The sequence below is a fragment of the Hippoglossus hippoglossus genome, chromosome 7, assembly GCF_009819705.1.
Source record: "Hippoglossus hippoglossus isolate fHipHip1 chromosome 7, fHipHip1.pri, whole genome shotgun sequence".
NCBI lineage: Eukaryota > Metazoa > Chordata > Actinopteri > Pleuronectiformes > Pleuronectidae > Hippoglossus > Hippoglossus hippoglossus.
Window position 1 is genome coordinate 11,255,163 of NC_047157.1, and position 22,302 is coordinate 11,277,464.

At 43.3% G+C, this 22,302-nt stretch overlaps 2 protein-coding genes across 4 annotated transcripts; one reads left to right on the forward strand and one right to left on the reverse strand.

Annotated features, from left to right (window-relative positions):
- Positions 1-624: 624 nt before the first annotated feature.
- On the forward strand, positions 625-5,977 carry ybx1 (Y box binding protein 1). Of its 2 annotated transcripts, none has more exons than XM_034590863.1 (8): positions 625-997; positions 3,356-3,419; positions 3,653-3,686; positions 3,774-3,863; positions 3,989-4,282; positions 4,653-4,738; positions 5,081-5,367; positions 5,633-5,977. In XM_034590863.1, exons 1-7 carry the CDS (start codon positions 862-864, stop codon positions 5,319-5,321), a joined length of 945 nt encoding a protein of 314 aa, XP_034446754.1. In that variant the 5' UTR covers positions 625-861; the 3' UTR covers positions 5,322-5,367; positions 5,633-5,977. The 2 variants fall into 2 exon arrangements, with proteins under 2 accessions (XP_034446754.1, XP_034446755.1); XM_034590864.1 differs by having other exon boundaries at positions 3,998-4,282.
- Positions 5,805-20,557, reverse strand: arhgef16 (Rho guanine nucleotide exchange factor (GEF) 16). Of its 2 annotated transcripts, none has more exons than XM_034590859.1 (15): positions 20,338-20,524; positions 18,843-19,487; positions 18,291-18,342; positions 17,372-17,535; positions 16,836-16,892; positions 14,610-14,770; positions 12,499-12,651; positions 12,277-12,406; positions 11,499-11,573; positions 11,316-11,408; positions 11,009-11,160; positions 9,064-9,246; positions 8,647-8,717; positions 7,160-7,261; positions 5,805-6,994 (listed from the first exon to the last, which is right to left on the reverse strand). In XM_034590859.1, the coding sequence occupies exons 2-15, from the start codon at positions 19,413-19,415 to the stop codon at positions 6,855-6,857; spliced, it is 2,106 nt and encodes a 701-aa protein (XP_034446750.1). In that variant the 5' UTR covers positions 19,416-19,487; positions 20,338-20,524; the 3' UTR covers positions 5,805-6,854. The 2 variants fall into 2 exon arrangements, with proteins under 2 accessions (XP_034446750.1, XP_034446749.1); XM_034590858.1 differs by having other exon boundaries at positions 6,834-6,994; positions 18,843-19,494; positions 20,344-20,557.
- Positions 20,558-22,302: the final 1,745 nt, after the last annotated feature.

Sequence of the window (22,302 nt, forward strand, 5' to 3'; positions counted from 1 at the left end):
TTCCTGATGTATCTCTTAATTTACGTAATTTGTCCCTTGATGCATTTCTGGGCTGCACGTGGTGATATATATATATTTATTGTCTACAGCAATATACTTAATATTTTGATATAAGTGACAGCAGCCATACAAACAACCCTTCTATGTATCCTTTATTTACCAGTTAGAATAAATAAAATTATATTCCAAGGTCCGAGAGATCATTCTAAAAAATTACACTTTAGTTTTACTTCTCAATGGACAAATGGCAACAAGTCAAATGAGGTGAAGACCTGATTTGCCCAGACATTACAAACATTAAAAGATATTTCTAAGTCTTTTGTTGTGTTTTGAGACGGTTTCGTGACGCCATTTTGAAAAATTGTGACTGTGTTATTATTGTAGTCGTCCTGTTTTCGACATATTAGTACAATTCGTTAAAATCCATGAAAAGAAGAACATAGTGCAGACAAGCAGACACTCTGTTCCCAAAGAGTCGCGGTGATCTGTCTGCCTCGTCTGGCTGTGACATCACTGCGGGGCGGTGACGATGGACAGGTACATTGTCCCGTAGCCAATCACATTTAGCAAACGCGTCACTCGTGGGAGACTAGCAGCTGCCTGAACCAATGGCGCCGCAGTTTGACCGCTGTCAACGAGTCCAGCCAATCCCAAGAGTCGTTGGGCGGGACCCCGAGCGAGAACATTGCCCGGCACAGTTTCTCATTCTGCCCAGTTAGATCGGCAACGGGAGCGGAAAGAGGAAAGCTGAGAGCCCGAAGGCAGTAGCCCCCACCACCGCCGGCCCAGGTTACCATCTAGCACCGGGAAACATTGCAGAGAGCCGCCGCCGGCAGAAGCCATTACCAACCAGTAGTAACCATGAGCAGCGAGGCCGAGACGCAACCACAGGCACCGCCGCAGCCTGCTGCCGATGCCGACGCCGATGCCGACGCCGATGCGGAGAGCCCATCCAGCCCGGAAGCCGCAGCTTCCACGGCGGATAAGAAGGTCATCGGTAAGACTACGGGAAATTAGCCTGAGAGCTAACTGGGCTAACGTGGTTGGGACACAGTGGATGCGCTAATGCGGCGGTTCACGTTTACGAGCCGACCGCTGGTTTAATTAACAATTGGATACAAATGCTAATCCGCCATCGTCGTCAACTAGCATTGCATGTGAGGAAGTAACGAGTCAAGTTAATGTTGATTTAGCGGAGACCTGTTCGGTTTCTGACGAATATAGATGGTATGTGGGATGTCTCTGGTGTTCAATGTGGCGATTAGAGGTTTTTATCTGTAATAAAGTAAAATGAAATTCTCTTCGCTGCCAAATAACGTGTGTTAAATATGAGGTGGAGGAAGGATCATATTATCGGCGTTGAATTGTGTTTTAATCAGTATTGGTTGTAAATTGCCATCCGTGTGTCGAAAGTGTAAAAAATATATATTTCAGATGAGAGACTGTGATGGCTACAAAAATTACCCATCTAAATTTAGTGTGTGGTTTCTCCTGTTCACCGGCCTCCCGACGATCAGAATCCGCCTCAGAGTCCCATGTTGCCGGTTGGCCGTCGCATGCACGACCGTTGTAAGTGGTGCTCAGCTGTTAGCAGGAGCCGCGTCTGTGCGTCAGGGTTAGTGTCACACTCAGTGAAATCTGCGGCTGTCGGGCAGAGGTGGTTGACGTCGATGTTTGAGTAACCATCATTAACAGTGTCCAAGCTAGTTATTACACACTGCTCGTTTAACCGGCTACTAGTGCCGTCGAATGCAAGCTAACGTTAGCTGCCGCTCGTCCCTTTGTTCACACGAGAACCCGGTTCCACGATGATATTTTTTCCTTAACAATACTCGACATACATAATATACGAAATATTTGTATGGCGCTGGCGGTGAAACGGTCCCATCAAACCGGGTTTATTTAAACATTAGGCTATATCAGTGAGTGGTTGTGGATTTATTTTTTTGAGGGAATTTGAGGGCTACCGTGGCGGCCTAGCTACTTAAGAAGCCAACGTAGCTCGTTGGCTAACGAACCCGTGTTAGCCAAACGGGCTAATGTTAGCTATTTACATGGCTGAAGGGGCCACCCAAAATGTCCGCCGAAATAGTTCCACGAGTTTCTAACGCGGTATAAATATTTTTCCGCAGTAAACAATTGGAACTATTGCACATTTATTAAAATTATTTACAATACCTCGGGTCACCCTAAACGCTATCTGGGGTGTTACGGCCATTTCCACTTGCTGGCTCTAATCCAACCACATGGTTGAGACCCAGTTAGCTTGATGCTAACAAGCCAGCTGAGCTCCGTTTGCTAACGTATCCGGGCGCGACTCGTACCACGTGTGCTCCTCGGGCTATGAGCAGTGCGGCTCAAAATGGGGCAGTAGGTCTGTAGTGGTTGAACTTTGAAGCGTCGTCAGTGACCACGGCGCACTTTGCTCCATAGGGCGCAGCCACCGACAATGCGGGTAAAATGTCGTCTATATTACCACACAAGCAGTGGTGTGGTCATTACCGGCCTTTACGTTGCTTTGGTCTGGTCCCACACCGCGGGCAGCTGGCGCGGGGCACCCCCGAGTACCAGGGTCTATAAAAAGGGCGACAGTTGGGAGTTAAATATAACTTCCACATTATCTGAGGCCTTGGTTTGTTTTTCATCATCTGTCGTTATTTGATGCCTCAACTGTTTCTCATCAGCGGAGGCCTCGTGAAACACTGGCCCCGTACAAACCCGCTTTTATTAACATGTGGTCTGTGTGATCCAATCACAAGTGGACAGCTCTAAGTACATGCGTGGCCGCACTCAGATCCGATAGCGAGTCGATCACGCCAGACGACATTCTTTTAGCGGCGTGAAAGTAAATCTCAGAAGACGTCCTCTGTGCCGCCGCAGTTTCACCACGAATCCTACCTATTTTTTCCTCGATGATGTATTTGTAACCGCCGCCACAATTTCAACACTGATCACCACATAATGATCGATCCTCTAATTAAATTAAACTCTTCTGACTCGTCTCGCTTGTGCCGACCCACACACAAACAATGACATCTGACAGATCTGTAAATCAGACCAGCTCGAAACAACATCGTTTGGTCTTAACTAACACAAATGACGTACATGTTAATTTGAACGCACGAATAAGTGAGATCTGATCACAAGTGGTCACGGGAGACGCATCCAGGAAGCATTTAAACGTCGTGTGTGAACACGTGTGCTTTATAGGCCTCTTGTGATCGGATCTCTCAGGAAGGATGTTAATATCAGCTTGTTTGAAGCTTTCATTTATAAACTGTGGTATCTTAACAGAAAGGAAGCAACTCTGTCTTCTACCTTCTAAATAATTCAGGTTTATCATATCTCTTTGCAGCAACAAAAGTCTTGGGTACAGTCAAATGGTTCAACGTCAGGAATGGATATGGTTTCATCAATAGGTAAGTGAACCCCTCCCCCACCCCGGCTTCCCTGATATCATGTGTGAGTGTAGGAAGGAACATTCCCAATCCTATTATGGCTTTGATTTGCTTACAAAGCTAAGGAGACGATTTGTCTCCATACCATTGTTACATGCAGTGCTTATAAACCCTGATACTTGCAATCTGCATTATGTGGTGCAGCAGGATATTCTATACTAGATGTAACTGAGTAACTTTTTCTTTCTTTCTAGGAATGATACAAAGGAGGACGTTTTTGTACACCAGGTAAGTTTTATTTATTTTTCGTCTTGCCTTTTTTTTCGTCAAACAATCTGTTATAAAATCTCACTTCTGAACTCTCAATGTTTTCAGACTGCCATCAAAAAGAACAACCCAAGGAAATACCTTCGCAGTGTTGGAGATGGAGAAACTGTGGAGTTTGATGTAGTTGAGGGAGAGAAGGTAAAGTGTGCTCTGGTGACTAGGTGCAAAGTTCTGCTTCTCATTTGCACCTTCTAAAAATGCATCTCTTCAATTTTTCTGTAGCTCCATAATTTAACTAGTAACATTTCTTTCAAAAAATCCTGTGTGCACAGGGAGCAGAGGCCGCAAATGTCACTGGCCCAGGAGGCGTTGCAGTCCAGGGGAGTAAGTATGCCGCAGACAGGAACCGCTATAGGCGCTATCCCAGAAGGAGGGGCCCTCCCCGTGCTGGAGACTACCCAGAGAACTACCAGAGTGATGGAGAGGGTGAGCCCAGCAGCGGCGGTCGTGAGAAAGGCGGCAGCAGAGACGGGGGAGACAGCGCCCCGGAAGGAGAAACGCAGCCACAGCAGCGCAGACCCGCTTACCCTGGCAGACGGCGCTACCCGCCATACTTTGTACGTAGACGCTACGGCCACCGGCCCCTTATACCAACGCAATACACGGAGAGATGACTGAGGTATGCAGGCACAGGCTACCATCCTGAAGCAGGCACCCAGCTATCCAGTAACAAAGTCGTGACTCTTGATATATTGATGTCATAGTCGACTCTGAATACTCTCCTTTGTAAGCTCACGTGGTTGTGAACAATTAATCTTGGTGTATCGGGGGTCTGCCAATATTTTTGCAAATTTCCACAAATAGGCCCCTCAGCTCAAATTGCGGCCTGGCCATTTTCATTTCGAACTACACTACTAAAAGTTCCATACATCTGTTGGCCTGTGAACAGACTCCAGATAACGCCGTGCGTCATATGTTTGCTTTCAGGGAGGTGAGGGTGATGAAAACCAGGGAGGACCAGACCAGGGCAACAAACCAGCGAGGCAGAACTACTACAGAGGCTTCCGACCAAGGTTCGGACCAAGGTTTACATGTTGGCTTCATTGATGCAGGGCTGCAATAATGGGAGAGTAAAACACTGGGCGTTCTGGATTCTAATCTCACGTCCACTTAATGGAATTTATCTTCTGAAAAGAAACTTAGAGTTATATTAATAATAAAAGCCACCGGTTTTGGCCAGAAAAGCTCTCCTTTTATTGCAGCCTAATCTCAAAGTGCAGCTGTGCATCCAAATTTGACTCATTCATTTTTTTATCAATTGCCAAACAAACTGCATCTCACCTTAGTGAATGATATAGTTTTTGCATGATATCGGCTCCTTTGTACTTCATGTTTGTTTTTCTTATTCACTCCAGGGGTCCACCCCGTCCCAGACCGGTGCGGGACGGTGAGGAGGACAAGGAGAATCGGGGAAGTGAGAGTGGTCAGGACCAACAGCCCCGCCAGCGTCGCTACCGCCGCAACTTCAACTACCGCCGCAGACGCCCACAGACTGGTGGCAAGCCTGGAGAGGAAACCAAGGAGGCCAAGGCAGGAGGTGACCCACCTGCAGAGAAAACGTCCGCTCCCGAGGCCCAGCAGAGTGGGGCTGAGTAGGAAGCAAACTGCCCACCGGCACCTACCATCTTTTACCATCGTCCGGGTGAGTCCACAGCCTCTTTACGGCTGAACTTTGTCTCCATTAGCTTTCAGAGCGTATTTGATGAGGTAATGCAGTGGATTTGATAAAAGAAAATGTCTGGCACCGTAAAGCCGACTCGCCATTTTCTCACTTCCATATGAGCAATAGCTTTCTATTTCTTTTCTATCTGGTGATGATGCACATTTAAGCAACTTATGTAAACAAGATGATGTAACATTGTCAAGTGAAAATTCCAGACTAATTTACCCATTTTCTTCTTTTACAGTTTTTTTGTCAACAAGAAACATCAAACAAGATCTGAGCAATAAAGATTTGACTTGACGAACGTCACAAGCTTGCACCATGCATTTGACCAGATTACCACCGATTGCCTGCAGAATCTATGCAGACTCGTTTTTTTTTCCATTATTTTTATGTGACAGCTACAAAACGTTTCGGGGAAACAGCAAATGTTTTTCTAAATGTGTCCTAAGTTTTTACACCAAATGGTTTTTAAAGAAAAAAAATGGAATTTGATATCTGGTCAGTTTGACATTTTTAAATAACTTTTTATGTATTCAAACATTTTAACAAAATGCAAGCTCAAATAAAAGTCCAGAAACCAGGAAAACTGTCTCTAGTGGTGACTTTTCTTTTACACAGGCTCCAAACAATGGCACAAACCACAGATGTTATTTGCTCATTTACAGAGTAGACTAGTAAATTGAGTTGTTTTTAGAAAATTCATATATTTGGACATAACCTTTTACGGTGCAGTAAATGTTATTAATCAACCAAATGCAACAAAGGTCCAGTCAGGTATGTTTTTTTAATGTTTATCAAAACTTGGGTAATAAAGAAACTCAACAATTTGATAAATTGACACTAACACAATGTGATGCACAGAAATTTAAACAGTTAAAACTTGGAGGATTTTTAGCATGTAACTTCTCATACTGTACTGTATGCAGACACAATTACAATGATCCTAGATTTGAAATAAAACCTAAGGCCACATCTGAGGTGAATTGTTTTCTACTGTTTGTAAATCATGAGTTACTCTGCAACAAGGATGTAAAAAGGTGTTGAATTAAAAACAGCTAAACCAGAAATAGTTTCTCTTTGTTGAGATTCAACATGGTGGTCATGTTTAAATATAATTGCTTTGGAAAGTTTACCAGATAAGGGCAACATGAAACGTTGATGCTGACTGGACTCAAACTTAAAACCTTCATGGCTCAGTTGTATACACACACCACTGGAGCACCAGGCAGGGATTAATGGCCACTTAAACTGCTTTATAAATCCCAGAAAATGTATTTCAGTCTGTTGGTAAAGGAATTCTGAACCACTTTAACAGTAGTTCATATGATCCCTGTGTCCAATGTAATTCATCTGCAATGCAGCCAACAAAAACTGAACATGGTGAGAATCACAAAGCTACTGGAAGTTGTGTGTTCTTCTCCCCCGCTACATCCTGATACGATTATATGGTCAATGACAGTCACTCAAACGTTGGTCTCTTTGCGAAGTCGCTTCATGCGTTGCACATTGTTCTCCATGGCGGTCGGGTCGGTGATCTCAGTGGCACAGCTCGTTGGAAACCAGCCTCTCTCGCCGTCTCGCATTCTCTCCCCGTAGCAAAAGGCTGGGAGGAGCAGACAATTTAAGATTCTTTATTAGAACTGCTGCACGTATTTATTAAAAAAATTAAATATATATATATATATATAAATTGTAGAAGAAAGGACATTGACTGAGTGGGAAGATCCAGATTTTAAGTTGAATTGCAGACTGACAACCAAGGCCTCACCTTCTTCTTTCTGCCGGACGATAACAAGCTCAGCCTGCTTCAGCCCCAGCTCATCTGGCTCCCTCGGCATGTAGGCTTTAGTGGCCTCATACTGTGGCAGACCTGAAACACATTCCCATAATACTATGTGGTGAAAAACAGCTTTAATGGTGCGTATGGTATATTTTTTTATATATATTTCCAGGATTTAGTTTCTGTTTTCAGAACTTTAAATCTGGTTTTTGATAATGAGTTTGATAAAGAGTCATCAACCCTGTTGTAGTGTAAAAACACATCCTTTGCTGAATATCTGCAGCCCACTGCATCACTTCCTGGGATGTGTCATTTTCCCTGGAAAGACACACCCTGTGATATGCACATCAGAAACAAGGGAGCCACACTAAAACAATAGCTGTTACAAACACGGCCACTGACCATGTTCAGACCTGGTATTAACATCCGTCCTGAGAGATCCTATCACGTGGTCTGTGCTAAGTACGTGTTCACACATATTAAAATACATCCTGTGACCACTAGGATCTCATTTCCCCACTGTACATGCAAATTAACACGTACGTCATTTGTTTGTGAAGACCAAATTGTTTTTACCCAGTCTGAGTTTACAGATGTGTCCCAAATCTGCGTGTGTGTCTGTGCGAGCGAGAGACGTGTCCGTAGGCATGTGCGTGTACCAGACCACCTTAGAATGTGGTCTGAGTGATCGGATCTCAGGAAGAATCCAGGTGTGATCAGACCTGAAGTTAGCGCTGACCACTTGTGACCTAATCCTCAGTACGGAGGTTAATAACAGGTCTTACCAAGGTCTGACTGCTGCCAGTCTGATGTTTTTTCTTTAAATATGCCTTTAACAGGGAGCATCATGAGTGTGCACTCAGAAGAAAATATTTAGTTTACTACGCAAAACATTTTGTGTTTCCGTCTTCTTTGGCCTGTGGACAAATTGGACACTGAGGGCTGTATTCTGAGTGACTGCTCCATTGGTAGAGTCTTGAAAATAATTTGGCACACCGAAACTGTGTACTTGCTGCATAACTGCATACTTTATCCTGTTGGAGATTTCATTTAAAAGAGCTATTATTTATTATACATCTTAAATAATCCTTGATAACGTGGAAAAAATTTACATAAATACAACGCAAGTCCTGAGAACCAAGTGAAAGACCTTTTTTACCAGGATCTTTTTGTAAAAGTGATTTAACAGTTGAGTTTTTTTTTTTCTTTTTTCTGGGCTCATTTTCCTATTTTAGCTTTAACTGCAAAATTGTGTGCCTGAGTGCCCGTGAACCAGAATGCATGTTAAATAGTTACAGACTTATTTGAAGAGAATGAACGAAAACCATCTGTTTTCTGTGCAACACAATGAAGGCTTACATGACTAATTATTTCCACATGAGGTAAGAGAACAAACATCACAGAAGATACATACACACTGAAAAGGGAAATTTTGTCACAACAATGAAATACGTGAACAAAGCAGGCTGACCTACCATCTCTGGAAGTGACAGCACCTGCCTGCTTGTGCTCTGTGAGAGCAACTATCCAACGTGCACGGTCCACCCTGAGTAACAGAGACAAAAAAAGAAGCGGTGAACACAACCCTGTGCCGTCCACTGTGCACGTGATAGGATTAAAAACGTCTGTTTCTTATGAATGGACTAAATGCATTGGAGAATTTTAGGTTGCTGTTCAGACTTTTGTCAGTAGAGGGAGTCTGACACAAAATATCAGCTTCCAATCATGTAAGGGAATGGAGGACAAAGTTTCCTAGAGGATGCCTGAACAGTAACTATCAACATTCAGAGATATATATATATAGCTATATAAGTGTGAAACAGGTTTCTAACATCTTATAATTCCCTCTTGAACAATACTAACTGAACGACGGGGGATGAGAGCAGCAGTACCTGGACTCGGCCATCAGGGAGATGTGCTCCGATCTCCCCTCGCTGTTCCTGCTCATCAGCAGTTTGAAAGACAGATAGTTGCTGTTCTTCGCTGGTGGAGACATCCGTCCCTCAGCATCCTCTACGACCTCCACCTCCACATTCTCCAGAGTGGCGTAGTCCATCACCACAAAGCTCTCCTCGCTGGAGATACAATCGGTGTTTACTCAGATTTAGAGTTTATTTATTTTTTCCCAGACAAATCGTATCCATAGACAACATGTAAAGAGACAACATGACTGCTGTGAAGCCAAAGTTTCTCTATCGCCAACTGGTGGCTGGCTGCAGTATAGGTCATAAATCCTGCCTCCATGTTAGCAAATGGGATATGGACAAAACTAAAAAGTCAAAGTACACTTTAAATAAATGTTCTGCCATTTAAGGTAGTTCTCATCACACTGATGTGTGTCCAAGTGTTCATTTTTCAGCTAAATTAGGTTTGAATGAGTTATTTGATGATATAAAAATGAGGTGAAACGTCATGATTGACAGCTGAGACTGACACGGGATTGGTCGAGCATGTGTATTGGTGACACCTAAATACTGCAGCTCCCTCCCAAGATCACTACTGTGCAGACTCAATGCACAAGATGGCAGCATTTGAATCCAGGATTATAGCTACATTTCTGGATAGTGGAAGGAAGAGGAGACGTGTGGTCCATCTTTAATGAGCATTCACAGAGCTATCTTCAGGAGTTGTGTACAAAGGCAACACAAGCAAGTCAAGTTGCCTATGTACACAACTCCTGAAGATACCTCTTGATGACTCAATCATAGATATTCATAAATGACAATTTTTCATTATATGCCACTAAAACCAAACGAAATGTTTAGAACACATAGAGCAAAGAAAGCTCTTTTCCCTGACTATCTGCTAATAACATTTACTGCACATTATCACTTGAGGAATGACTCAGAATGACTCCAGTGTTGTGGCTCAGTCCGTCTTCTGAGCTCACATTGTTTGGTTTCTCCTTAACTCAAAACAGAAAAGCTGTAGCCCAGTTGAGCTGACATGTCGAATGCAAGATTGAAGAATCTCAAGTATGCACACACCACATCCCTACACCGCTCTCTGTCCCCTTCCTCTCCCGCTCCTGTCTGCTCTTTGTTTCTCATGTTCCCTGCCAGCAGCAGGACCTTCTTGCAGTCAGGAGAGAACGGCAATGTTCATGAAATGCTCCGTAAGCTGCTTGGGTGCATCTCCTCTCATAGATTCCCAATTATGTTTTATTTTATTCTAAAAGGGATTTGTTCAGTGAAAGAGGCCTCAAGGTTCGAACTTCACATAACCAACAATAACAACTAACACTAAAAACAAACTTCCTGCCCTGGTTCTAATTTGTCTCCGTAAAATAGGTGTCTGCGTTTGTCTGTTAGCACGACAACAAAAACAATCCAACCGATTTCCAAGAAATCTTGTGGAGCCGTGGGGCATGACGCAAGAAAGATTTAATGTGGTGCACATCCAGATCAGCAGGCAGAGCCAGGATTTGTTTACTTCTTTCTTTAACATTGTGAGATTGGGCGTTTTACAACATTTTCATAGATCTCTCAGAGGAAAGTACATGGATCATGATAAAAAAAAAAAGAAATGTTGCAAGGATTGATTTGAGTTTGTGTAATTTGGTGAAGATCCAAATAAATATCTGGAACTAGTGAATTCAAATGTGGATCCATATGGGGAGTGTTGGGCCTTGGCTGAGGTAAACACTCTGAGTGACATTCTAGTTTCTAATGTCTGAGTACTAAAGGCAGACAAAACCTTAAGTGATCTGAATACTTTGAGACCCTGGTGACATTTTTGTGATATAGTATGAAAATCTACCAGTTTTACGTATTGTTTCTTTAAAACCACTTTTCCCCCAAAACATTATCTCAGTGTGTGTATTCTAGACCCACTGACCTCTTCTTCTTGGTAATGATCAGCACGTCATTGAAGAGGAACAGGTAGTAGCTCCTGTTGCTGAAAGCCCTCCAGATGCTGAGCTCCTCGGTGCAGACGGCCAGCTCGCCACGCTTCTGCAGCCAGCGCGATGATGACACCAGAGGAAAAGGCTGCGAGGACACAAGATCTATCAGGTCAGCAAACCAGACCAGGCCTCAATATGTTCCTTGCCTTTCATATCTACAACTTTAACCAACATTTCATCCAACACGTCAAAGCTGTTGTGGTGAGGTTACTTGTGCAGAAGCATGTGGTTCGCTCTGACCTTGATTTTACCAAAGTCCATCTGTTTCTGGATGGTGTACATCTGCTCGGTCCTCTCCATCCGCCTCGCTCCATCATTGCAGCTGCTGACCAACTGTTAAGATAGTCATCACAACACAATTCAACCTCATGTGGTCTCCGAAGAGTTGGAGATTCACAGCCAGGCTGATCTCAGTATCTTTACCTTGCTGATGGCGTGCAACGACCAAACAGCAGCAAAGTACTCTGCCGTCTTGTCTGGAGTTTTCTGGCAGATTGTCTACGAGGAGAAAACAATGTTATTTAAGTAATTAACTTGTGAAGACTTTAGTACTGTATATGGTACACGCATATACTGTACATGAAAAGTTGTAGTTGTGTGTATATAGGCACATGATACATAAGTATAAATGCATTTTGATTTTAGTGGGTGCATCTTTTCATGACTTGCTAAATAACTAAATAACATAAATGCATATTTCAATGACAGTGACACAAAGAATGAAAGTGACCCCCTGCCCCTCTGAGACCCTCAAAGGATAAGCAGTATAGATAATGTATAGATGGGTGTAAAATGACCATTATGGCATGAAAATCTATTAACTAAAGACACTTTAGGAAAAATCGTTTTGGTCATGACATAACTTTGTTGATTTGTCTATCACGTGGCCCGCTTCCGGAAGAAAAGAGCCGGCAGTAGCCTCGGCAATTGCCGTGTCCAGCATGACACGTACCACTTCCTGTTCACACCGGCACATGCATGCCCAGTGTACATGAGTGGTCACGTGATGCGTTTTCAGGCATGTTAGTACGGACAGGTATAAAAATGGATTCAGAGCCAAAACACTTGTGACGACAGAGATCGAAAAAAAGTAGTTCATATGAATGTAACCCAAGTTGAAATGTAATGATTCTCCAGGCATACTCCTGCTGGGAAAACGAATGGCTTCATATTTGTGTGTAACAGTAAAGGTTAAACCCACATCCTGCAGCAGTGGCAGTCTGGTTACTCGCTGCATGGGAAGGATGAGGAACGAGATCATGGGGAGGCCTCCGCACTCACTGCTCCCTTCGATCTGCTTCAGCGCCTCCTTGAACGCAATGTTGCTCGTCCTTAGAGACACAAAGAACAAGGGAAGTTTAGCTCGTCGCGCCGCGTTTCTGCAGAAACACAACGGCACGTTACAGTTCGCTCCGCTACCCACAGCAGCTTCTGCAGCGTCCTCTGCTGGAAGGTCTCGTTGGAGCAGTAGACGATGTAGGGCTCGAAGTGGTGGGCGGCGTGGTACTGAACAATATCGCTAATGTCCCGAATCACTGGGTTGTCATAGTGACGCCGCTCCAGGTCCTCGAAAAACCTGAAAAGGGAGAGAGAGAGACACAGAGGGGGAGGTTGGTAAAGACGTGAGAGGACACGGGTTTTCCTCCCACAGACTAATTACTAGAGCAGGATACACAGAGCTGTGTGAGGAGAGTGGAAGGTATTACAGGACATTATCAGCATCAATGTACAGCAGAATTTATCACTGGTATAAACTTAGTCATATATCAAGTCAGTCATGACGATCTAATTTTGCTAGAAGCTTCTATGCGGTTTTGCCTTTGTCAAATCCACGTTGATCCCATAAACATTTAGTGTTTGGTTCTGAGCTGTAGGGACAGTAGCTTGTAATGCAGTTTTTAAAAGAGTTTACAAAAACCAATGTGCTCTTTGCTCACTCGACTGCACGTGTTGACATTCACTATATACTAAAGGGAGCATCTGTAAACAGCATTAAACACAGGATTGGGCAATTAAACAATAACAATAATTATTGTAATAGCATCAATATCGATACAATAAAAGTTCAATATATATATATCAATATATTGCTTATGCATTGCGTAAGCACTGTGAGGAGGTATAACACAAGTTGATCAACCTCAGATTTGTAAAATGTTTTGATGTTTATCAAGTGTTTGTTTCTCTGTCCTTAGAAAAAATGTCAAGCCTCAAGAGCAGAAATCAAGCTTTAAACTTAAAATAAACAAAAATGGGACATTCATTGTGATAATTATCGATATGGCCTGATATGAAAACATTTATAGTATTAGGGTTACTCACCAAATCTTGAATTTCGAGAATAAAGTTGTAATGTTATGAGAAAAAAAGTTGGATATTTCCAAGGATAAAGTTGTAATACTACGAGAATAAATTTGTAACACTACGAGAATAAAGTTGTAATATAACGAATATTAAGTTGTTATATTGCAAGAGTACGGTTGTAATATTACAAGAATAAGGTCATAATATTATGAGAATAAATTTGTAATATTATGAGAAGAAAATTGTATAAAAAAGTGTAGGCTTGTAATATTATGACTTTCTTCTCAATTACAACCTTCTTAAAAATATTACATTATTCTTGAAATAAATATTTTTTTTCTTCAATATGGCTCAAAAACTCATACTTATTTAAGATACATACATTTGTTTTGTATATTTTATACATCATCTATACAAATTAATAATTTTGCAAGATGGGTGAACAAATAAAAGATTCTTTTAGCCCAATAAAATGAGCGTGTCCCTGTTGAAAGTGTTGTTTACTGAGATGTTTATAACTGTCCCTTCTGATTTGAGTGGCTTGAAAGACTTTCAGCTCCACCCATGCAAAGTCCCCTTTTAAAAAAGAGAAAATTGATACCTACAAACAGCCCTACCCAGGAAGCAAAGACAGGACGCACATACAAAACACATATACGCTGTGAGACAGACATGTGGACCAGCAGCTCCTGCAGATCCTGTTTTACTGTGAAACAGACGACAAAAGGAACAAAGACGGACGGACGAGTCTTCTCCTGCTGCTGCAACTGAATCTACTTTCATTCAAAATAAAGTCGCCAGCAATGCAGAGCAACAAAGGCTGCTCTCACACAAATTATCACCGTAAAACCCGGAATACCACTCAGAGCAGCAGCAGAACCTGTTTGACTTGCATGTTTTAACACGTCCATGGAACCCACAGGATACTAGAGACATGCTCAAGGCAAATATTCCACCTGAAACTTTACATCGACCCATTTTCTACTTGAAACCACAACTCAGTGGGAATATGATGTATTTCCCTTTCCTTCACACTAAAATGCAGCTCCGTTTAAAATCTGTGAGTTAAAGTAGATAATGTCTGCAGATAAAGCACAATTCTCGTGCACTGCTTCACACACTGATACCATTATCAGATCCTTTTTTAACAACATCCCCCCATGGCTAGTTTTCCATTAGCCTCACACGCACACACATACACGAGTAACGCTGTAAGAATGTGCAGCCCACCGTTGGCTGATTTTTTGGATGACAGAGATGTTGGAGAAGAGGTGATGGTGCTCCGTGGTCGTCATCGTTTTCCTCAGGGCTTCGCTCTCCTTGAAGTGACGGACCAGAATGCCCAGGCTGTGCAGGTACGAGTACTCCGATGTGATTATCTCGAAAATGGCCTGTAAAGTGACCACACAAATGAGCGTGCATGAGGAACCTTTCACATATGCAACATTTGTACATTTATTTCAACTTTAACCTTTAGTTAACTTTATGTTGTGAGGTCATGTCGTTTTAAATTTTACTTTTTCTTGAATTAGTTTTCCTTCCACTTCCTACATTTACCCAAATTCCTTTAGAAAAAAAGAAAGAAATCAACAATCCGCATCAGACAAGTCGCTGACAAAAACACGTGACTGCAGTGCATTCTGGTCTATTGAGGCTGTTGTTGGTGAAGAAATCTGCATCTCTGCTCTCCTCACATGTTGAATATTGGTACAAAACTGATGAAGTCTGATGTTTTTTTTAAGTCCACAGAAACCTAATCTCTACGCACTGAGATCCACCACTAGACAACAACAGAGGTGCAGCACTGGTTAAGGTGCAGAACTTCTTCCTGTATGACACTATACATATTTTGTAATGAGGGGTTAGTTAACCTTTGCTGTTTGTGGTCAGGATCTGAGGTGAGCAACGAGGTGGTGACAGCCAATCTCCCACACTCTTGTGGGGCAGGAGTGGCTCACAAAAGGACAGAAGGGCAGTGGCTGGACTAAATGGAGAACACTGAAAATCTCAGACCAACATGAACGTTTCAAGCTAAAAAGCTCAGAATTTCAGTAAATGGTTGTTTGAGGAACTTTGTCACTGTTTTCACTGATACTATAGCATGTTCAGTAGAAGAGCAGTGTCCCCAACCTTCACACACAAGCTTTCATATCTCTGTGAGTGTGACACTAATGGAGCTCTACGACTCTGGACCCAGGTACATAAGAGCGACACAAGCAGCTGCTCAGGAGAGGACCTGAGTTGTGATTACACTGGCAGGGTGTGGCTTTATTCAGGGACTGTAGTGCACACAGGGTGAACCTTTGCTGTTGACACAAGACATGCAGAGAAATGACAAAAGGGAAAATCCACCCTTAGATATCATTACACTGTATAGATGGTATCAGTCTGTGATGTTCAGGAGTTCAGTTTTGTAACGAAACTGGCTTTGCTGTCACACCGACATTCCCCCAATCTACTTCTGTTCCTGCTCAGTGAGTCGCTTCATTCCCTAAAAAGACTTGCTGGAGTAAAAGGTGAAAAGTACCAAAGAATAAATCTTAAGTAAGTAAGTACAGATACATGAAAAAGTAGGGATAGTAATTAGGTAAATGTATTTAGTTACATCCCACCACTGGACTTCATTCTCTAACTTAATAGTAATTTCATGATGACATAATTCCTACCATATAATCCTAATTATTTCTCAATCTATATAAAGCTTGGGTTTTCAGAAGAAAGCACTTTTGAAGTACGCATGACATCATTTTCTGACATTACTTGTCACATCACATGATGGAGAATAAATATCTGATCAATATAAGGTTCAGATTGTCTCTCTAGCTCTAATATTTACTGATGCATCTTAACATTTTGTTTAGTGAAAAGCTTTGTTTTCTTTAAGGGCACATTTCTTGAGTCAAAATGTCGTGACCATGTTAATGCACCTAACTCAAAATGCCACATGTCTTATTGTTGAACCGCACTCTGGTGTTTAGTGTCCATGGAGGTTGGTATCAGTGCCTCTCTGTGTGTCTGCTGGACGTGGATGCAAAAATGGTGGGTGCAGAAAGGAGCCATTGTGGTTTCACTCACATATTTAATTACTGAACCAGAGTTGCCGCAGTGCGGTTGTATGCCTCAAGCAACCGGTGCAGTTTCCCAGATTCATATAAGGTATCACTATGACCTTTGACTTTTGGATACTGAAATCTGATCAGTTCAGCTTTGAGTCCAAATGAAAGTTTTGTACCAATTTTGAAGATATTTCCTCATATCAAATTAAAGGACACTCATTGGCATAATGTATTTCCCTAGCCCCTTACCCTAACCATCACAACTACATGCCTAACCCAAACCCAAACCTAATTCTAACCCTCAAACAAGTCCTAACCCTCAAACAGCCAAAATTGGCCCTCATAACTATAGATAGACATGCGCACACACACACACACAAACACTCACACACACACTTACCTCCTGTCTCTTTCTCTCCTGAGCTGAGACCAGTGTCAGGATACCTGTGTCCTTCACCTTTGTAAGAGATTGAAAAAAGAAAACAACCTTAAAGACTGAAAAGGATTTGAAAAATGTCTCCAGCCTGTCAGATTGATTTGTCAGATAGGCTCGGTGGATGTTCTGACATCTAGAGCAAACTTAGGCAACATTTTCACACAGCGTCATGTAGTATGGGAGTAAATGCAGTCATACTATAAGATTGTCCGGCCTGATGTCAGGAGATTTAGCTTTTGGTGATATGGGCCGACACCAGCGCCGATGTGCTTGGAACAAAAACACGTGATTTCCACAGCGGAATCAATACGTCCTGTTCTCCCTCCTGCGCGCTCTGCCCAGGCACCACCCCGCTACTGAATGTTTCTGACAAATTTCCTTTTGTTGTGAACACATCTGAACCGGACAATCCCCTGCTGCGTTCTTCCTTTGTGAAAGGCAAACTCCAGAGAATATTCTAACCAGATTTTGTGGACATGACGGCACAGTTAGCGTTTTACCTGAGGTAGCTGGCTCCAGGTGAGATGTGCCGGCCTGTAGCTCTTCACCACGATGCCCTGGTCCTCCACAGGGGGCTCCACCACCACAAAGTCATCCAACATCTCATCCTGGTTGGTGGAGTGCAGCCCCCGCTCACGGATCTCCTGGTAGAGCTGCGGCGTAGCTGAGGTTTGCATCAACAAACAGCACTTAGTGTGTGTGTGATGGATTCACATGACTTTTACCATCACGCAGCCAATTTTCATAATCATTCTTAAAATGCAACAGTGGGAAGGATGAAAATATCTGGTTTCTAAACTGACGTATGTCTCTCATAATAAAATGGGCCACTTTAAGAATTATAGGTGAGGATGCTTCTCTTTGGAATAAAGTGAGTTAGACCTAAATTCATAGTTTTTGGTATCAAAATGATAAGTTGTTGAAAGCTCAAAAGAAAGATTTAAATAAATGAAATTTTTCTTCTAAGATGACCAGTCTTGCAGCTCACATTTTTGAGAACAGATGGAAACATTCCTCCGAGCAGAAATATCTGTGTTAACTTCATTTTACTAAATAAATGTACACAGTTCTTGGACAGTTGTCAAAACACTCAACTGATCAAACCTTCAATTAAAACTCAGGTCAACATAGATATAACTGAAAATCTGCTTAACAAAGAAGTGGTAGTGTCTGAGAGTACACGACAAATATCCCCCTTTAGCACTGCACAGACTCTCAACATGCTGGGAGTAGTCAGAGAGAATCATTTCCTGTTCCTTCTTCTACTGTTGCCTTAAGGGATCTTTTCTGGCTTTGACATGGAGATCAAGGCATCCACATATCAAAAAAATACCAAATACCGTTGTAATTTCCCAGCTATTTGTAGTGATGGAGTTAAATTTAGTGCAGTGGACATATTGACACATTAGTGAAACATACCATCTTTGAAGGATCCACGTTGTTTCCCGTTCCTCTTTCTCCCCAGGGCTCTCTAGAGAGGGGGGACAGCAGGGAGTTTATCACTGAGTGGAAGTGTGAATCAGTTTTTCTCCCAACATCTGATTCTTTCTTCCACACTGCTTCTTTCTCGCAATCAAATTTTTTACTCATAATCACATGTAAAAAAAACATTAGTACTGGTCTGGAAGACTGGAAACAGTTGCCATCATCCCTATGACTAAAGGAGAATTTGAAAGAGGTGACTGCCAACACTGTTGGCTCTGCTAGCTGGGACCTGAGGAACTATTAGAATAACAAACCTGGATCAGCTGGGCTCTGTTTATCTCAAATATAGACTACTTTAAAAAATGCTTCTGAGCCAGAATACAGAGTATTTACAATATATCCATATCCATATAGATGAATGGACAAAAACGTCTGTGTATCGTTTGTTTATTCAGCCAACTGCATATCAAATTTGATCTAAATTACAATGACTCTGTGGTAAATGGACAGAGTACAATGCTGCGCTTTGAGCTCCAGCCTACTCACCTTGCGTCCAGGGCTGCGAGCTGGACCAGGACTGGGTGCTCTGTCCTCTCTGACAGGTTTCAGTGCGGTCGCCGCCCCTTGTCCTGAGGCGATGGCGTCGATGTCCAGGCTGGTCACAGCAGCTCGGTACGACTTGTTCCTGCGGTTCCTCCTCAAAGATAAACCATCTCCATCGCTGTCATAATCCTCCCAGGACACATCTGTCCCCTGGGTGGAGTGTCGGCTGCGGGTCTCTTTAGTGGAGTGCTCCAGTCCCACCGGGAATGTAACCACAGTGGTGTGGTGGCGGATTTTAGATCGGCTGGCCATGGCTAATTTCTTGGGGATGAGCTGTTTGGTGCCGACCTTCAGCGCGGCAGGACTTTGGGTGCTCAGAACCACCGGCTGAGGCTCCACAAGCCTGTCGACTACATCTTCCTCGGGCGGGGATATTTCAAACTGGGGTGGGGGGGGGCTTTGTGGCTGGCAGCACTCATCGCCCGGCTCAGATATATGCAGTTCTGTGGAGAAGTGGCTCTCCAGAATCAGTGGGGCATGGTCGCCCATGCAACCGTCTGACTGGCTCTGGGACATGGCGTCCTCGTGCCGTGACCTCGGACCAGTGTCTAGTGATCACTTCAGCACCTACAACAGCATCGGAGGAGTCTGAGGACGATGGGGGGAAAAAATGACACAAATAATGAAGAGACATACACTTAGACAACATATATGAACTAGCACCTTAAATGGAGGTAAGGGGAAACAGCAGGGGTAACCCGGACAACCCTAAAAATATCACCAGTGACCTGCAGAGGGGCTCCCAGATCGAAAGAGGGGAGCCTATCCCATGATCCCTGCTCACACATCCAGTCAGGACAGAGCAGTCAGCTGTGACTGTCCTCAAACTCAAACCAAGGAACTCAACCCGTGACTCCCCATTCTCTCTACACTGCACTTGTCCCCCCCCCCCCAACACACACACACACACACACACACACACACACACACACACACACACACACACACACACACACACACACACACAAAGACCTGCTCCAACAAATCTATGCACCACAAAAACAAGTCACACATTTTTCTGTTCCTATGCAAAGAATGCACATAGATGCACAGTGACAATGTGTGTGTGACTGTAAAGCGCTTTGAGTGGTCACCTGGACTAGAACAGTTTCTATACTATATAAATACAGACCATTTATAAGGTCAAGTGCAGTAACACTCCAGTACACTCCTGTGTTATTATACAACCCAACCCATAATAAACAGTTGGGCCTTTAAAGTAACATGTATAACTCACAGTAAGAAATGAGTTTGAAATGAAGTTACGCAGCGACAGAAACTTGGTTGTTTTCTGTCGCATTCTGAAACTTCCAAAGACGGATTAGGGAGGGAGAGGAAGAAAAAAATGTCTGCCTCGCTCTCACATTCCCACGGTTCATAACAGCGCGAGGGGACCGCGCGACACCGACGCGCAGCAGCTGGGGAACATCTGTCTTACCTGGGCGAGGTGAGCGGCTGGTCCAGTCCCGTGATTCGGTCCAGACTCCGCGGGGCGGTGATTGGAAGTGGAGCAGAGGTATGAGCAGATCCAGTCCTCCTCTCCTCTCCTCTCCCTCTCCTCTGTCACACTCTCCTTCTTCACTCTCCCACTTCCTCCTCCTCGGCCCGCACGCGCCCATTAAGCTGCCTACGTCACTACAGGTGAGCGTCAATCAATCATGGACGAGAGGGGGGGGGGGGCGAATTTCTACACATGGAGAAACATATGCAGGGAGGAAGGCCTGTGGCTGCAGGGAAGCAGCTTCATACTTGGATGTATCAGCCACATGTGACTGTGACTGGACTCCCCCCCCCCCCCCCCCCCCAAGTCTGGTTTATGCACTTAGAACTCAACCCCGGTTTTTAATCTAATGCACTGATTTACCTGTGAACATGAACCTTCTCCAAAAAGACGATTATATGTATAAATATATCACCATCTCTTTCTCTCTCTCTCTCTCTCTATATATATATTCATATATATATCGCACTGAATTTCTACTGTTTTTTATTTTTGATGTTTATTTACTTAAATGGCAGCAGCACTTCAGCGCCCTCTAGTGACCACCAGGAGACATTAACCTTCCCTCAAGATAGTACATGTTACGGCCACCTGCCACATGCAGACATAAAACATATCATCAGTTTTAACGAGCTTTAAGACATTAAACTTCCGTTCTCTCTCTAATCTCCAACTGAATTTCTACAGTGTTTCTATATTTCTATATATCTATATGTGATAAATATTATATATAAATAAATATTTGTATTTATCTAAATACCACCAGTAGTCTGGCCCCCTCTAGTGGCCACCGGGTGACATTAACCTACAGTCAACTACCTACAAACATGTCAGCGGTCTTTACAAACTTTTAGATATTTAGGGCCCGAGCACCTCCGGTGGGAGGCCCTATTGTATTTCGAAGGATTTGTATTTCCCTTTTGGGGCTTTTTCAGGGCCTAGACATTCTCAAATTGTTACCAAAGTTTGCAGGGAATTCAAAACCCCAAAAAGTAATTGTATTCTGGAGTAATTTGAAATGGCCGTGGAAAAATGGCTCAACAGCGCCATCTAAGGAAAACTCCCTCAGTTAGCTTTCACCGATCTTCACAAAAATCGTAGCCCAGGTGTATCATGACCAGACAAACAAAAAAGGTCAGAGGTGCAATTGGAAAAAAGCAACAGGAAGCCCGCCATTTGGACTTTAGTGGCCATATTGGCCATTTTCCACATTTTTACTTTGATGTACTTGTCCCAGGGCTTTCATCAGATCAACTTCATATGGAGATGGGTGTCATCACAACAAGATGGAGATGAAAACTACCTTAAAGATCGATTTTTCGTCACATGGTGTGACCGTGGCGTGGCATCTAAGTTTGATTACACGCCATCAAAACACGAGGTTCTGTATCTTGGACATACATGGTCCAATCGAGTCCAAACTAGACATGTAAGACAAGAGTCCCGGCCTGATGACATCTACATAGAAATCATGACTTAAAATCACAGCGCCCCCTGGTGGCAACAGGAAATGTCTTGTTTTTGGAACGTCTTACACTTGGAGGTATTCCTCCTCACCCACTGCTCGCAGCCATGTCAAACTGTGTCAAATGGGTCTCCAGACATTGATAATGTAGGCATAACATTACTGTGACTTTTCGTCAAACGCCATAATAGTGGCGTGGCTTCAAATTTCATCAACTCGCCGTGACACACAAAATTACTATAACTTCGGTGTTGGAGGTTCAAACTCCCTCAAACTACATTTGTGTAGCAACAGCCCCCCCCTGCAGACATTCAGATGGTTTTAAGGAATGGGCGTGGCAAAATAACTGACTAGCGCCCCCTAAAGTGCAGCCCCGGCACTACGATTGGCCGACATGTTCAAAAATCGATAGGGACATGTGTCTTTTCATAACAAAC

Bases quoted from the DNA above. Each gene is read 5' to 3' on its own strand.
- ybx1 (XM_034590863.1), top strand. From the start codon at position 862: ATGAGCAGCGAGGCCGAGACGCAACCACAGGCACCGCCGCAGCCTGCT. The intron at 998-3,355 runs GTAAGACTACGG...ATCTCTTTGCAG, and splicing joins GGCGGATAAGAAGGTCATCG to CAACAAAAGTCTTGGGTACA. The intron at 3,420-3,652 runs GTAAGTGAACCC...CTTTCTTTCTAG, and splicing joins GGATATGGTTTCATCAATAG to GAATGATACAAAGGAGGACG.
- arhgef16 (XM_034590859.1), bottom strand. From the start codon at position 19,415: ATGTCCCAGAGCCAGTCAGACGGTTGCATGGGCGACCATGCCCCACTG. The intron at 17,536-18,290 runs GTATGTTTCACT...TGCAAACCTCAG, and splicing joins ACGTGGATCCTTCAAAGATG to CTACGCCGCAGCTCTACCAG. The intron at 9,247-11,008 runs GTCAGTGGGTCT...TTGTATCTCCAG, and splicing joins ATCATTACCAAGAAGAAGAG to CGAGGAGAGCTTTGTGGTGA.